Source organism: Miscanthus floridulus, chromosome 9 (assembly GCF_019320115.1).
Source record: "Miscanthus floridulus cultivar M001 chromosome 9, ASM1932011v1, whole genome shotgun sequence".
Classification (NCBI taxonomy): domain Eukaryota; kingdom Viridiplantae; phylum Streptophyta; class Magnoliopsida; order Poales; family Poaceae; genus Miscanthus; species Miscanthus floridulus.
In genome coordinates this window covers 5,961,893-5,977,352 of record NC_089588.1, presented here as the reverse complement: position 1 = coordinate 5,977,352, position 15,460 = coordinate 5,961,893, and the positions used below count along the sequence as shown (strand labels likewise).

The following is a 15,460-nucleotide window of genomic DNA, read 5'->3' as shown; positions in this document are numbered from 1 at the left end:
AGGCCTCCTCTCAGGTTTTTTTTAAAAAAAAACCCTCGAACTTCACCGAAATCACTGGCCGACCTTTGCCCGTTCCCCTCGCCCTTGCCTCTTGCCTGCGTATCGCCGCCGGCCGCTGCTCTCCCCCTCCATGGTGTCCAATGTCCACATCCTTCCCAATGGTCACTTCCGCTTGGGCTTCCGCGTCGTGCGCCCGTCCCCGTCTCGATCCCAGACGCAGCCGGCCGCAAAAACGCCAGCGGCGAAGCACCAGGTCGTCGATCTCCGATCATCGGCCCGCCGGCGATGGAGAAGGGAAAGGGCCTAGCTCGCCGCTGGGCGGTGGAGCTCCCCGACGCCTCCTCCTCCTCCCCCACCGTCCCCGACCCGCCCGGCTTCACCAGATCCGCGCCCGACGCGGCAACCCCTACTCCTCCCCGTTCGTCCTTTTCACTGGTTTGGCTCTGTATCCCGCAATTCACGTGCTTGCTCTGGCTCGCAGGACGACGCCGCGGGTGCGCGCCAGCGCAAGGACTCCGAGACTGCATGGAAGGCGCAGGTTCGTTCGTTCGGTGCCAGATTTGTGCTTGGTCTAGTAGATCCAGGCCGCGCAGCGCGACCTACCCGCTACGATAGGATAACCATATCTTTCAGTTTTGCGAGAGGCTCAGATCTTGATAATCTTGCCGTCCTCAGTGATTATCTAGAGCTAGCGTCTAAGTAGTTCTAGGCTTTGGAATTGCTGTCTAACTGTGTGTGCTCCCTGATGTGAACAGAAAGCTTGGGAAGTCGCGCAGGCACCAACGGAAGACTGAAGAGAACACGATGATGTCCTCGAGTGTATTACTAGAGAAAAGAAGCAAGCCGACCACGAAAATTTTAGCCATCCCATGATTTGTCTGTGTTTTATGCTATTCATTCACCAAGTTCACAGTGATGCTAGTTATGAGCAGCAGCATAAAAGGTACCCTTATGACTTGCTTCTGGCACACACATTCTTGTCTGAATTGCACATTTGCAATAGTATATATGTTACAGAACTAGTAAATAAAATAATTCACAGGAACTCAATTTAGCCTTTTAGGAATGATTAGTGTTGTGTATAATTTACAAACTGTACAAGGGTTACAAGCATAAAACATCGTCTTATTCGTCAAAACTAAAATGCACACCCATAATTATCTTGTAATTCTCTAAGCATTCGAAGTTCTGATATGACTGCCTCTGCAGTTTAATACATTGGGCCTTCTTCCAACAAATCCATCAGATTGGGTATCTTCACTGGCTCCTGCTCGGGTATGCTTCTGATAGCCTAACACCATACGAACTAAATTCCCTGACATCAGTGTTTAGGGCATGTTTGGATACCATGAGCTAATTTTTAGCTAGCTAGAGATTTGGAATAGAAGGGCGGGCCTGGTGCAAGCGGTAGAGTCTTACCGCCTGTGACCGGAAGATCCCGGGTTCGAGTCGCGGTCTCCTCGCATTGCACATGCGAGGGTAAGGCTTGCCACTGACACCCTTCCCCAGACCCCGCATAGAGCGGGAGCTCTCTGCACTGGGTACGCCCTAGAGATTTGGAATAGAATTTCATTAACGAATACTTTTGGTCTTAGGAGTTTATTTGGATCAATCCCCATTCAGTTTTCAACCCCAAAATTTCATTCCAAGTCACATGTTTGTGCGTTCTCCTTCGATCTGTGCTTTTCCAACTTCCTCTATCAGAATATGCGGGCAAGGCACTCGATTAAATGACCCTCCTAGATACGGCAGCATATTTAAGGTACAAAGTGTCTTATTCCATCCTCCAGTTATTTAAATGTTCTATAGAGATTGATCTGCTAGAATGACATCGATTTCAAATAAAATAGAGTATGCATCATTCGTTTCAGGGACGTCCTCATATCAGAGCCATGGGAAGATAAAAAGCAACTACTGATAAGTCACAAATAGAGATTCCAATGGAGATTTTTTAGTGCAGAAATATTAAAACCTCCCCTCAGTTTTTCTTACTTTTTTGTACTCTATAATAACTACTCTATAAACTAGGAGTACTGGCATCCGGTCACCATTCTAGAGGATTTAGATACGATTTAAGTTCATCTTATTATAGATAATACACCTCTTTCAGTTAGATTTATGTGAAGCAACTCATGGGACACATTTTAAATTAACTTAAGCACCAACATCAGTCTTGGCAATATTTTTTTTTCCAATTCATACAAAGACCTATATGTATTAGGGATGAAAATAGGACAGATATTTCTCGACATCTGAAAATACTAATGGAATAATTCATGTTTCCTGCTGCCTATATTTTATAGCTTGGGCTAGGTTTCGGTGCTCTTGGTATCCATCTAAAACATGTCACATTACAGTTGGTAATATTTTTGGCTTAAAGCATCTGCAGATAAGTAGGAATTGTTGCTTAGAATTACTCAATGACAAATATATGTACCTTAAGCTTAGATTCCTTGTTATTTCATGTCAAACAATTTTTTACATTTATAGGATCCAGACAAGAAAGCAATCTTCACTAACTGATGTTGAAACTCCAAGAGCTGTTTGCTTCTACCTCAGCCATCCATTTTGTAATTCTCTTGGTTGTCCAACTTCTTTTGCAACAGAATTGCTCTCCATTCCTCCATGTTGTGTCACCTCACCATCCTAGCCTCTTTAAACTTGCTAACAGCTTCTCCAGCTCGCCCATTGCAAGATCAAATGATTCGATGTCCCTGGCATGACAAAGAATTCTGCAAACTAAGGAATGACCATGTATGTGTTGCTTAGATATATTCTATGTTTCTCTACTTATATATGTAGTTAATTTTATTATCCACTGCTATTAGTTCACAAGTTTTCATCACATTATCATCAACGAGGGCTCTCTCTTCTGATTTACTCTCTCTGTGCAAATAAGGAGGGCGCCAAATATGTTTTGCTTTCCGAAGTATGTCAATTATTGTTCTTTAATTGAAACCAATGTGAGAGCAGGAGCAATATTGCACGTTTCGAATGCATTATGTGCCTATTTGAGCCATGCGTGATATACTTATTTGTTTTTTCCATGTACTTTACTTAGACATTGATTTAATGCCTCTAAGAGAAGTTATTGATTTTATAATGCAGGTTCCTCAAGAGATCCAATCGGAGGCCAAGTATCTAAATTATTTCATATCTTAGCTAGCAAGTAATTAATTTTACTAATATTTTGGGCCAAATCAAGCTCAATGCCTCATTGATTAGAATTATGCCTCGACATCGCCTCCACCGCGGTGGCAAGGCTCCTCTGCTCCCCATGCGGCGGCGCGGCGAGGCCACCGACCCCCTCCACGTGGCGGCGCGGCGAGGCCACCGACCCTCCCAACGGAACAGCGCGGCCAGGCCCAGGTTTCCTGATGCAAATTTGTTCTCTGTTTTCTGTTTAATCTTTTCTTCAAGCATATAACCGGTAGAATATTTGAAAATACAAAGTAAATTGTAGAAAAATCATAAAATAGCAAATGAAAATGTTTTGGAATCGTTGTGAGTAGATCTATGTAGTAGAAGCATAATATGGCATATGTTAGTGCAAAATTTTTGCTATAGATGTACATCCATGCTTTTTAGGGTTAAATTCATATCTGTAGTTTTATTGCTTCTTTTGATGTGAATTTTTTATGGTATGCTCATCATGTGATGCTTGTGCTGTGATAAAAATTGTAGATTTATTGGTGCATATATGACTAAGTTATTGATTTAACTTGTCTAGTGCTTGTTAAATGGTTTATAAATAATATAAGTGTGTAAAAATAGGAAATGTTGTTCCACTGTCTTTGCATGATGTTGTTGTACCATAAGAACACTTAATATGATCATGTATTTACAAAAAATGTGGATCTCTAAATTTATTATGCTCTCACATGCTTATTTGTATTTAAAATTTGTTTTCTTTGTGATAATTAAATTATAAAACCAGAGCATATAATCTTTCTACAGCAGTCATGTTTTGTCATCACCTATCATCCATAAAAATCTCGGCTTAAAATGAGATGTTTGGTAATGAACCAAGTGAAGAACTTGGTTACACATGTGTGCTGAAATGGCTGCATGTGTAGTTTATATTGTAGTGATAATTTCTTGATGCAAATTATGTTTTCTGTAAACGCGATGAATACAAAAGTTGTAGATAACTTCTATACCTTGGTTGTCTTAAAATTTCATGATTTTAGGCCTGCTGGTTTAGGAGTTATAGATGTTAAAAGTTGGATGCCAGAATCTACCCAAATCTGGACATTAATGCTTCTTTGTAATGTTGGGCCTAGTTAACTGTGGAATCATCTTGAGATGGTAATAATAAAGTTATAGATAACTTAATAAGATTTCTAGAAAGTTAAGAATCATTATTATTGGATGTCTATAACTTCAGATATACATTTCTGAATAGTCATGTGTTGATACAATTTTTGATATATTGACTTTTGTGAGAAGAGATGGTTGGACGTCGTCTCCCTTCGCCGGAAGTGCTAGGTTTCAGCGTCTATGTAAAGTGGCAGGGATTTGATCCAGTGGTGCCGCCGAATGTACGGTCTACTCATCCAAGCATAGTAAGCAACTCTTCTATAAATTAATGTGTCTAATATGCTTGTATAAATATATTTTCTGATTTATTATGTATATATATGTGTTTCTTAAATGTACCATAGGTAATTGACCTAATCATTTGGCTTGAAGAGACACTCATACATTTCGGGGTTCAGCCAGTGAATGTTGAATGCTTTGAGGTAGACAATGGTCGATTGAAGCAATGTCAAGTTAGCTTTTTCATCACCGATAGGAGGGGTAGAGGCCGCGTTGTACAAATCTCAGAAGTGGAAACTAAGGCACCTGATAAGGCTATTGCAGAAAAATATGGTGTCCTAGCATGTGTAAATAAGCTTGCGACTATTGCGTACAACCTGCCTACTTATTCCTCCTTGACGATACAATCTATTTATCATGATCTTAAGGGCTTTTGTGCAAGGTTGGCTCAACATAACCGGAATGATGTGGTAAGTCGAAGTCCAACATTGGTAGTATCCAGATTTGTTATTATTGGAAAGCTTGGTTCTCATATCCTTTTTTCTGCCAACACTTAATTACAGGTTCAGGAGTATGACTCAACCTATGCAGGTTGCAACTTTGCAGCCATTCTTAACCAAACAATGTATGCATTGGGTTATGAATGGAAATATGCCAATGATTGGCCAACACTCACTACGAAAGGATTTCAGGCGAAGCTGTATGTGACTAAGAGGGGATCATCATCTGACCCACTGCCGCTAATCGTCGTGAGTAGACCTTATGTTCGTACCTTTGAAGCAAGGGAGAGTGTCTTGTTAAATACCTTGGATTTCATCAATGAAATTTGTGGATACAAAATCGGCGATCTACACTTCACCGAGTTCATGATACGACGTAGTCAACTTCATAATTCAATGTAGTCAACTTGTGCTTGCATGAACTTGGCGTGTAGTTGAACTTTAGGGTGTATTTGGAGCCTTGGACATGCATCTAGTTTGTAATGACTTGTTTTAAATTGTGATGGTTTAATTGTATGAACTTGGTGAACGAGGATGATCATTGTAATATATATCTAAGCTCTTCATTAGTTCTGTTCTTATTTATGGATGACGTACAATAGTATAGCATATCTAATATAATACATGTACGAAAACTATTTGAAACGAAAACAAATTGAATGGTACGAAACTATAAAAGAAAAGAAAAAGAAAAAAACAGAACACGGGATATTTAGTCCTGGTTGGTTATACCAACCGGGACTGAAGGTGGTTGCCCGCGAGCTCGGCCTGCCCCCCCCCCCCCCCCCCCCCCCCCCCCCCCCCCCCCCCCCTAGTCCCGGTTGGTATAAGGAACCGGGACTAAAGTCCCCCAATCAATCCCGGTTGGCAGGCCAGGACTAAAGGGGGCCTTTAGTCCCGGATTCGTAATCCCGGTTGAAAAATCGGGACTAAAGGGGTTTCCCAACCTGGATTGTAGCCCGGTCCTGCACTAGTGAGATGAGTGGTAGGTTGGTGGAGGACCCGTCGCCGATGGCCCCCAGCGTGCCCAGGGCCATGAGCAGGACGTCCACCCGGTCCGTGAACCGGAACATGCCGCAGATGCTCATCGGCCGCTCACCGGCGCCCGCTGGGGCACTCATCTTCTCCTCCTCCTCCTTGCCCCTCTATTATAATGCAAGCTGGAGCCTGACAAGGAGATGGCCGCTGGTGCCGGAGCAAGGCAATGCTTGTGGACCAGGGCTTTATATAGCTGAGCTGAATGTGCACCAACTCGCGCCCTGTGTCTCATCAGCAATTTCCTCCCTTTTATTATTTGGGGTTGCATCATAAGGGGGCAGGCATGCCGGCATGCACACATCATATTGCAACAGAGTAATGAGGAGTTGGAATTCAGCATGTGTGGTGTGGACTGTGGAGGCAAAGTTGGCTGCAACTTACATGCCCATTGGCTCTTCCTTATTATCTTTTCTTTTGTATAATAAATAAATAAATTTTAGAAGCCCATTGGCTCTTCCAAGTCAAAACTTTGTTAAATTTGCCCATCAATAGGTTTTGAAAACATGACTGACCTCACTAGATTTATTATGAGAATGACTTCATAATATATACTGCCTTTGCTTTTATTTACATGTCATATTAGGTTTGTACTATGTCAAACATTTGTATCTTTGACCATCAATTGAAAAAATGGTTCATGACATAAGATCTTTTGTTAGATTCACTATAAAAACCACTTTCATAATATATAATTCATGCAGGTTCTAAAAATGTAAGGATTTTTTTTTTCAAAATGGATGGTAAAATATAATAATGTTTGACATGGGAGAAACCTAATGTGATGTATAAAAGAGAACGGAGGGAGTAACTTTTGTTTCTATAAACATCGCTTATCAGTCAAAAATCATGACTTATCATAAATCTAGATAGACTGATATTTATGATCCGAGGAAGTATATGCATGGTTTTGGTCTGTGATGTGTGAATTAAAGCAGCAAATAAAAGCAGGGCTGCACCTTTATTTCTATTGCTTACCCAAGTGAAATTGCTTTTAAATTTGAGTGGTCAAGTAAACAAGACAATTAAAGGCGGGTATATCACACGTATAGTTACCGTGCCAGATTTAAACTGCGCTGCCAGTTAGGAGCTTGTCAATCATCACCATTTCATCTGTCATGTAGCGTATTTTGGAAAGACAGGCGTGCACGCATTAGGAACTTCCTCTACCCCTTTTTAAGTTAGAAGCTAAATTTAATTAGATTTGTAAAAATAGTAGTAATATTTGTATCCCCAAATAAGTTTACTATAAAAATAGATTCCCTCAGCGATATATATAATGATACAAATTATATACTATAAATATTAATGTTTTTTGTACATATTTGACCGAAGTTGAGTATGTTTGACTTTTCGGGGGTGAGAACGAAAGGGAACGGATGGAGTAGAGTACACATGACAATTTTTTTCCAGCAAAAAAAGAGGAGCATAATCAAATAACAATGGTAACTTGAGTACATAATAAGATCATACATTAACATTGTCAGTCAAGCTGAGCAATTCAATTGGTCATATTCCTTCTGGTGAAATCTATATTTATCTAGGTTAAAGTTCTTGAGGCACATTTGTAATAAAAAAAAGTTAATTGAATATGCGATTGTAAATGTCATGATTTAGAGAAACTTCATTATTATTCGTCTATTTAAAACCATGCAACTATAATTCTTTGTCTACCAAAGATCCGCCATGCTATACGTTTTGGATGCGGTTTGACTCACTATTGGGCTACTATATTTTTGTATGGATGAAAATGCCCTTGCTAGTCCCATCTCTCTCCACTAGCTCACTGACACGTAGGTCCTATGTGACACCATTCATCACTCTAGCTTATCATCTCATTGACTCCCCGGTCCACAACCCCCTCTCTCTCGCAAGCTACAGGCCCATCCACAGGCTGATGCGGCCTCCAAGGCCGGGCAGCTATCCCCCGTCCCTACCCCACTCTCGTGGAGGTTGACTAGCCACATATAAGCTCCACCTCCCATCTATCGAACCTGCCTTGTGCACGGCTCTATGGCCACACCTGCTGACTTATCGTTCTAGCCGATAGTCGCTAGCGTTCATATCAACTTAGCGCATGGACACCGTCGAAGGCCCAATACGACCCTGCATGCTCAGCTAAATTGGAGGCACAAGAAGCATCATAAAGACACGAGGAAGCTTAGCAAAGGGTGAAACAGGATGTATTATGCGTGTATAGTGGACTGCTCATGAACTCAGTCGTTGGAAGTATATATGCAAAGTGACATATCTCAGGTACATAAATTATAATGGCATGGTTGTTACAATATGACGAATAATAAAGATATATCTTACAAGCTTGACAGTTATAATGACATATATTCATTTAACACTAGAAAAATAGTATTTAGTAATAACGTTGTCGTTCCCCTAGGACAAGTACTCTTAGAAAGTGATGACCAATGCGCTTTTTTTTATGAATGTCAACGGGAGGGGAGAGGTTCCCCCACCTAGGATTTCATTCATTTGATCTTAGAGCATCTCCAAGAGTACCAAAACGGTCTCCCAATCTATGATTTTTAACAGGATTTAAAAAATACTCATCTCCAATAATTTCCAATCCCAATCCACGCGCACAAACGGCAGGGCGAGGGTGGAGCACAGGCACCTTTCAGCTGCTAGATTACCGACAAGTCTTCAGTCGGCTAACTGATTGCCGACTAGACCGTAGGTTGTCGGCCATCCAGTAGCCGATGGGAACCTATCGGCCTCTGGATAGCCGATAAGATGCTAGTTTTGTAATTTTATAAATATATAACATCTAGATCTATAATTATTTATTAAAATAATATTATCTAAAAAAAGGGTAAATATTTATCTGATATCTTGGCAGCAACTAAAGAATGTGTTGATCAGATAATGACACGTTTGAATGTGAAACACTTAGACTGGTTGAAGGAACTAAACTGGTGGTTCAGTGAAACCGGGATAGAAGCAGCCAGTGGACAACGCTTCTTGCACGCCTTATCATCATAGATCGCACGGGTTGATCAACCATAGCCCCGCGCTCTCTGCACTGAGGACAAGCACCCTGCCTCGCTTGAGTGCCTGCGACGGGGACGGGACGAGAAGAAGAGAAGCGGTGGCAGCCCCTGTGGATGGACATCAGAGGGAGGTTAAACGTGAGGAATCATGAGGCTGCCGACAACTCAATTCCTAAAAAAAATTAAAGAAGAAAAAAGGAATCAGGAATTCCTATTCCAGCTTCAAGCACCAGGGGAGAGGAAAGTACCGGCCGGCCCAGGCGCAACTCATGTGATTTCTGTAGCCTGTGTCAAACCTGTAAATCTGTAATACAAGCTGGCATTAAAGTATATATGCATGCATTCTCCACCATAGCAGCAAGCAAGATGCACTGCACAACATCATCATGAGAATTGAGAAGCTTCCTCCAGCACAAGAAATTTTATGGTTTCAAACTGTCACAAAAGCACATTTCGAAATCATCACATCTGTGCACTGCATCTGCCTTCTTACGCCCAGTACAAACGGCCATGGCGATGAAACTCGCAAACCACTGCATCTCTCTAGTCTCTACCTTGTGGGGACTGGTGAGTCACACACACACACACCTGTATTCTGATTAGGACAGGTGGCACGGAGCCAGCTACCAATCAGCACGGCGCCGGAGGTGCAAGCATTCTTCAAAGCCTCCATGTTCACGGCGCTCGGCGACGGAAGACAATCATTGTTCTGGGAAGACAGATGGCTAGAGGGGGACGCCATAGCACACCATGCGCCCTACCTGATACAGCATGTGCCAGCAGAAGCTCCTTGACTCACAGGAGCTCTCTCAGCCTCGGCCATCGCAGAATATATACCTGGAGCTCTGGGACCGGATGCAGCACGTTCAACTGAATGATCAAGCTGATCGCACAGTTTGGCGATGGACACCGGATGGGAAGTACACAGCCAAATCTGCCTACGCCATACTACACGCCGGAGCCACCAAATTCCAGGGACACAGACTCATCTGGAAAACATGGGCTCCGCTAAGGGTCAAGATCTTCCTGTGGCTTGCTTTCCGCCGGAGACACTGGACGGCCGACCGAAGAAGAGGACGCAAGGGACTCCTGCTACCTATGCGACCAATCAATCGACCACATCATAGCCACATGCCCGTACGTTCACCAAGGAACTCTGGCATCGCATCGTCCAAGCGCTCGGGCGACAAACGCCACAACCTCAGCCCACAGTCCGGCGCTGGTGGCGACGCCTACGCGCGCTCTAGAACGATGACCGACGGGATGGCCTGGACAGCCTGTTCGCACCGTACCTGTCTCCTGCCAGGTCTGGAAAGAGCGCAACGCCCGTTGCTTCAGACACAAGCACCATCTTCCATGAACGAGCTGCTCCAGGTCATCAAGGACGAAGCCGACCAGTGGATCGAGGCCGGGGCGAAAGGTTTGGCAGCCATAGCACAAGCCTAGGGGCAGTGATGATTGCTTCGAGTTGTTTCCCAGCAATGTAGCGTCTAATTCTCGCAGGCCGCAAACTCTGTAAGTGTTGGAGTTGTTTCAAATTCACTCCAAGATATAGGCCAGGCTTCTGACGGAGCGAAGCGGAGGCCCGTCGCCGGAGGCTTAGGCCGGAGCGTAGGTCTCGCCCTGTGCTCGGGGGGTGCGGGGGGCGGAGCCCCCCGCGGTACGGTACGGTATATACACCCTTGCTAGGGTTTCGTGGAGACTTGATTCTCTTGTAAGCCGCCATAGGCGTGTAACCCAAAACTCTTGAGATAGTGAGATTGTTGCTGGCTGGTGCCCGTGGTTTTTCCCCTTCACATCGGAGGGGTTTTCCACGTTAAATCGTGTGTCTCCTCTGTGGCTTGATTCTTTACTTCATATTACTATACGTTGTTCATAACAGTAAGGGCCTGTTTGGAATGCATGAATACAAAACGAAGGAATAGAAAAAAACGCAGGAATAGAGTAGAGAAAAAAGTCGAAAACTATAGGATTTGAAAACACATGAATAAAAACTTTGGGGTGTTTGGATCACAGGAAAACAAAAATGTCACATGTGCCCAAGAAACAAAGCTTTCATGGTTAAAAGCATGAGAAAAAATTGTAGGAATTTTCCCCTTGTGTTTTCTTGGATGCTTTTTTTCCTATGTTTTGTGAAGCAAGATTAGCCTTTCCTTTGAAAAGGAATGTAACATTCCTTTGTTCCAAACACCAAGTGGAGGAAATTTTCCTATGGAATTCAATCCTTTGTTTTTCCTTTGAAAATCCTCCATTCCAAACAAGCCCTAAATTTGAAAGAAAAGGTCTAAATAACCCCCTGAAGTATCATAGGTGCCTTACTTAACCCCCTAAACTATAAAACCATGTATTCAACGCATTAAACTTTGCCAAACCAGTCATTTTACCCCCTAGCTGGTTTTGCTACCCGGTTTTGCCTACGTGGAGCTCCAACTTGGCACTTGCTACCCGGTTTCGCCTACATGGCGCTCCAACCTGGCACACAGTGCCCTATGTCTAGCCGTTTAGGGCTCCTGGCCGTCGGGTATGTACGAGCAAGGTTTTTTTTATCGGCCGATATTCACCGAAATTTCCGAAATTTCCTTTCTATCCACAGGGTCCGATAAAATTTGACATAGGCCAAATTTTTCCCTTCTTTCCTACTCTCACACAGACAACCCAAATTCAGCCGTGCGACGGTCCCACACTATAATGTTTTATTCTTGTTTTTATCGGTGAACAAGTGATGTTTAATAGCTTAGGAATAGTTTCAAGTCAAATTCTACGAAATTTTTTTAAAACAATTTGAATTTTTTTTAAATTTGGTCCGATATTTCCGATATATCTTGCTTATCCTGTTTATCCATGACCTCCGATAAATTTTTATTTCCGATAATGAAAACCTTGTGTACGAGCACCACGGCAACCCGCCGGGCCCTGCTGCCGTTCTTCCTGCAGCCCTGCGCGTGGTACTGCCCGGTCATGGTGGACCCGCGCGGGTTGCCGTCGACCGCGTCCGCGTACGCGCAGCAGCGGGCAGCGCTCCCGTCAGCATCTTCTCGCGGGGCCCGCGGCTGGGGAGCGTAGAGCGACAGGGATAAGGCGGCCATGGCGGCGGATGCAAGGAAGCGGAGGAAGGAGCTGACCAAGCTCAAGCACATGGACGCCGCATGGCTGCCGGCGTCCAGGTCGCCCGTCCTCCTCTTCCTCTGCTGCCTCGCCTACGCCGCCCTCGCCGATGCCTGGGTCGCCGTAGGAAGGAGCTGCCCAAAAGCGAGCGCTGTCCTTGGATCCACTACTTCATGCTCGCCGTCCTTGTGCTCAAGGTCAGGGGAGTTGGAGGAGCTCGCCGGACGACGGTGCCTCTTGTTGGGGTTCCTCTGATTCAAGTCCTGCGCGTGCGAGCCGCGGATGCCGCCGCCGCCCCGCCGCCGCTGCTACTCCGAGATGAGGCGGTGGTCTTCCGGCCGCATCCTGGACGCGCGTGCACCGCGGCGGGCCAGCGCCCTGGCTGCGAGCCGGCAGCTGTGTGGTGCCCAGGCGGCCAGCAGGGTGCAAGCCGCCATGCGTCCGGACTCCAGAAGAAGATGCTGCTCGCTTGAGGCCCGCACCCCCTTGCATCACTGAGAGTTCACCGGCACGCACGCGAGCAGCAGCACAGGCTGTTTCAGTTTCCATGGTGAGAATACGCGGCCCACATCATCTTTGCTGTGTTTGTGGATCCGTCGAGTTCGAGTAATCAAGAAAGGTATTCTTTGATTGTGTTGTGAAGTTGGAAGATGCGCTGAATCATGCGTATTTTGCTATGCTGTCAGTCAACGCACAACGACAAATGTCTAAATATTCATTAATCTTACCCATGCGCGTGGAAGACGAGCTGCAGCAGCACACGGGGAGGACCGGATGAACCCCGGCTCGACGCGGTACGCCAGGCCGCGCTCGTCTAGGCCATCGGCGCCTGCGGCGTCCTGCACGGGCCGCCGTATGGGAGGCACGGGGAGCAGAGCGCGCGCATGCACCCGGCGGCGGAGCAGTGGAGAGGCCGAAGCAGAACAGTGGGGCGACTGCGAGGGAGAGGTTGCAGAACGCGGTGGCCATCTTAGCTAGCACGAGCACGGCATCGTCGTCGGTCACGAGGTGGTGGACGCCCTCGAGGCGGATGGCCTCCACGGAGACACGCGAGGTGGTCAGGGCCGTGCGAACGCTACCAGCGGCGGCCCAAGGCGAGCGTGGCCAAGAATGCCACCGTGGTTGTCCATGTGCACAAAACCGGGTAGCAAAACCAGCTACGGGGTAAAATGACCGGTTTGTCAAAGTTTAATGTGTTGAATACATAGTTTTGTAGTTTAGGGGGTTAAGTTGTTATAATTGATCTCATCCGTCTTGACCCAACGGTCGAGACGGACCCCTTGACCGCGTCCTGATCGGGGACGCCTAGCCATCTAGTGGCTGGTGGGCCTCCGTCGCACAGTGCCTATATAGAGGAGGTGGGGCAAACGGCTCGCGATACGAGGATCACTACCGCCGCCACAACCCCACCGTCTAACCCTAGTCCGATCGAGAGGGAGGCACTGCCAGCGGCGGGAAGCGCCACTGCCTTTGCCACCACCAACCTCTTCACCGACACCCTTTCGTCACCTACACCGACCGTCGCTGCGCATGCGCAGAGCTTCACCGACGAACCAGCGATGGCAGGGAGCTCCTCCAACCCCTCCGACGATCAGATGCTCCTACATCTCCCTCTCTCTCTGTCTCCTTCTCCCGAAGCAAGCTCGAGGTATATTTGATTCAATTGGTAAAGATATCACCCTCTGATCTACAACTAGATGATCTAAAGACCATAACAATGGTATCGGAGCGAGGTTTCCCTAGGCGTGGATCTTGTCAGGGGCAAGAAATCGATTAGAAAAGAAAAGATAGACTAGATCCGTTCGGATTTAGACAGAGAAGGGGTCAGCCGAACCCTAACCCTACGAAGAAGCGCGTGGGCAAGAAGAACAGTCTCTAACCCTAACTGGGTGAAGACGGAAGGGGCTCGGCTTCAAGACCGCTTGATCCGAACCCTAAACCCGCGACCAGATCTCGGGGAAAGAAATAGAAAGAAAAAGAGAGAAGAAGGTGATTCAAATCGATTCGAAATTTCACCAAACCCTAACCCTAGAAGGGGAAGAAGAGGAACAAGACGGACAAGGGGGGCTCACCTGTCACCGCCGTCAGTAACACCACCGCGCCGTCGCGCGGGAAGAACCACCCGGGCCGCCGGCTGGCGAGTCCACGCCATCGTGTGGGGCTGCGCCTAGGGCTCGGGGTCATGGGCACCGTCGCAAGGCCCCTCGACGGCGGCGTGCTCAGCCTCGGGCGAGCGTGCGCGCCGGCGAGGAGCTCTGCGGCGGCACCGCCACCGTTTTTTCTCCAGCCGCCGTGGGTGGCCATCACTGCTCGCGGCGCCGCTGAGAGAGAGAAGGAAAAGAATAGAATCGTGACCTAGGGTTTGGAGGGGTGCGGTTGAGGTGGGGGTTTTAGCCTCCCGAAAATGGTGCTCGACCGTCGGATTCAGATTGACGGCGAGCGTTGCTCCGGGCCGAATAGAGCCCAGGCGGGCAAGAGGAATCCCGGCCCAGGCCCAGGTTGCGGCCTGGGCGCGGGGGAGGCACCGCGAGCGCTACACGCTGTGCTGCTGGGCCGCGCGGCTTGAGCATGGGCTGCTGAGCGCGCGGGGACTTGCTGGGCCGCGAGCGCGCATAGTGGTTGGCCGCACGCTGCTGTTGCTTGTGGGCCGTGCGTTGCTGCTGCTTGTGGGCCACTCGCACCGCGCGCACTGCTACTGCTGGGCTCCGGGCTACACAATGCTGGACCGGGCCAAAATGCATAGTTGTTCACAGTTTAAAGTTTATTTTTCAGAAGCAGTTTTTTTATGTTTTGCTATGTTTTTATGTTTCATCTCTATCAAAATTTGAACCAACGGAATAATTTTGACAGAGTAGAAAAGTACAGTAAAATGCGTCTGAAAAGTAGATAAAGAAATTTTGTTACGTTTCCGCTGCAAAGTTAATGATGATTGTCTTCTTATTAAATTCGAACCAACGGAAGAATTTAATTTGAAGAGCAGTTATAGTTATTCAGTAAATGATGAAAAGTTGATCCTCCAGTTAAAATTGGAACCAACTAAAAAAATTAATTGGAGGAATAGTCGGTTGATAGTTAAAGTTAAATTATGGTATTGTTATTTTCTGACCAACGGTTGGTGATAACAATATTATAATTTTATGAGTTTTATGATTAAAGTTTAAATCTCTGATGAATTTTGCATCAAAGTGACCAATTTTTAGAGAATAGATAAAGATCAAGGAATGCACTTAAACTAGAGAAATGTATTTTCATGTTTCCGCTGCAATGAAGTTGATT

General features: G+C 46.0%; 1 protein-coding gene and 1 long non-coding RNA gene across 6 annotated transcripts; one reads left to right on the top strand and one right to left on the bottom strand.

The window, feature by feature from the left end:
* The first annotated feature begins 55 nt into the window (after positions 1-55).
* On the top strand, positions 56-5,606 carry LOC136483344 (uncharacterized). 5 transcript variants are annotated; one of them, XR_010765422.1, is made up of 10 exons: positions 56-538; positions 756-943; positions 1,210-1,275; positions 1,705-1,762; positions 2,491-2,570; positions 2,672-2,754; positions 3,109-3,369; positions 4,450-4,565; positions 4,665-5,009; positions 5,103-5,606. XR_010765422.1 is itself a non-coding variant. In XM_066480369.1 (9 exons), the coding sequence occupies exons 2-6, from the start codon at positions 870-872 to the stop codon at positions 3,160-3,162; spliced, it is 357 nt and encodes a 118-aa protein (XP_066336466.1). In that variant the 5' UTR covers positions 56-538; positions 756-869; the 3' UTR covers positions 3,163-3,369; positions 4,450-4,565; positions 4,665-5,009; positions 5,103-5,606. The 5 variants fall into 5 exon arrangements, 1 of the variants encoding a protein (XP_066336466.1); XR_010765424.1 differs by having other exon boundaries at positions 2,651-2,754; XR_010765423.1 differs by having other exon boundaries at positions 1,596-1,762.
* A 3,105-nt stretch (positions 5,607-8,711) lies between these two features.
* Positions 8,712-13,283, bottom strand: LOC136481239 (uncharacterized). Its single transcript, XR_010764654.1, has 3 exons — positions 12,913-13,283; positions 9,328-9,383; positions 8,712-9,187 (listed from the first exon to the last, which is right to left on the bottom strand). It is a non-coding gene; the product is annotated as an uncharacterized lncRNA (long non-coding RNA).
* Between the last annotated feature and the right edge of the window lie 2,177 nt (positions 13,284-15,460).

What these genes read in the sequence shown, in the direction of transcription:
- LOC136483344 (XM_066480369.1), top strand. Translation starts at nt 870, where the DNA reads ATGATTTGTCTGTGTTTTATGCTATTCATTCACCAAGTTCACAGTGAT. An exon ending in CTTCACTGGCTCCTGCTCGG is followed by an intron (nt 1,276 to 2,490) that starts GTATGCTTCTGA and finishes TTACATTTATAG; the next exon opens with GATCCAGACAAGAAAGCAAT. An exon ending in CTACCTCAGCCATCCATTTT is followed by an intron (nt 2,571 to 2,671) that starts GTAATTCTCTTG and finishes ACTTGCTAACAG; the next exon opens with CTTCTCCAGCTCGCCCATTG.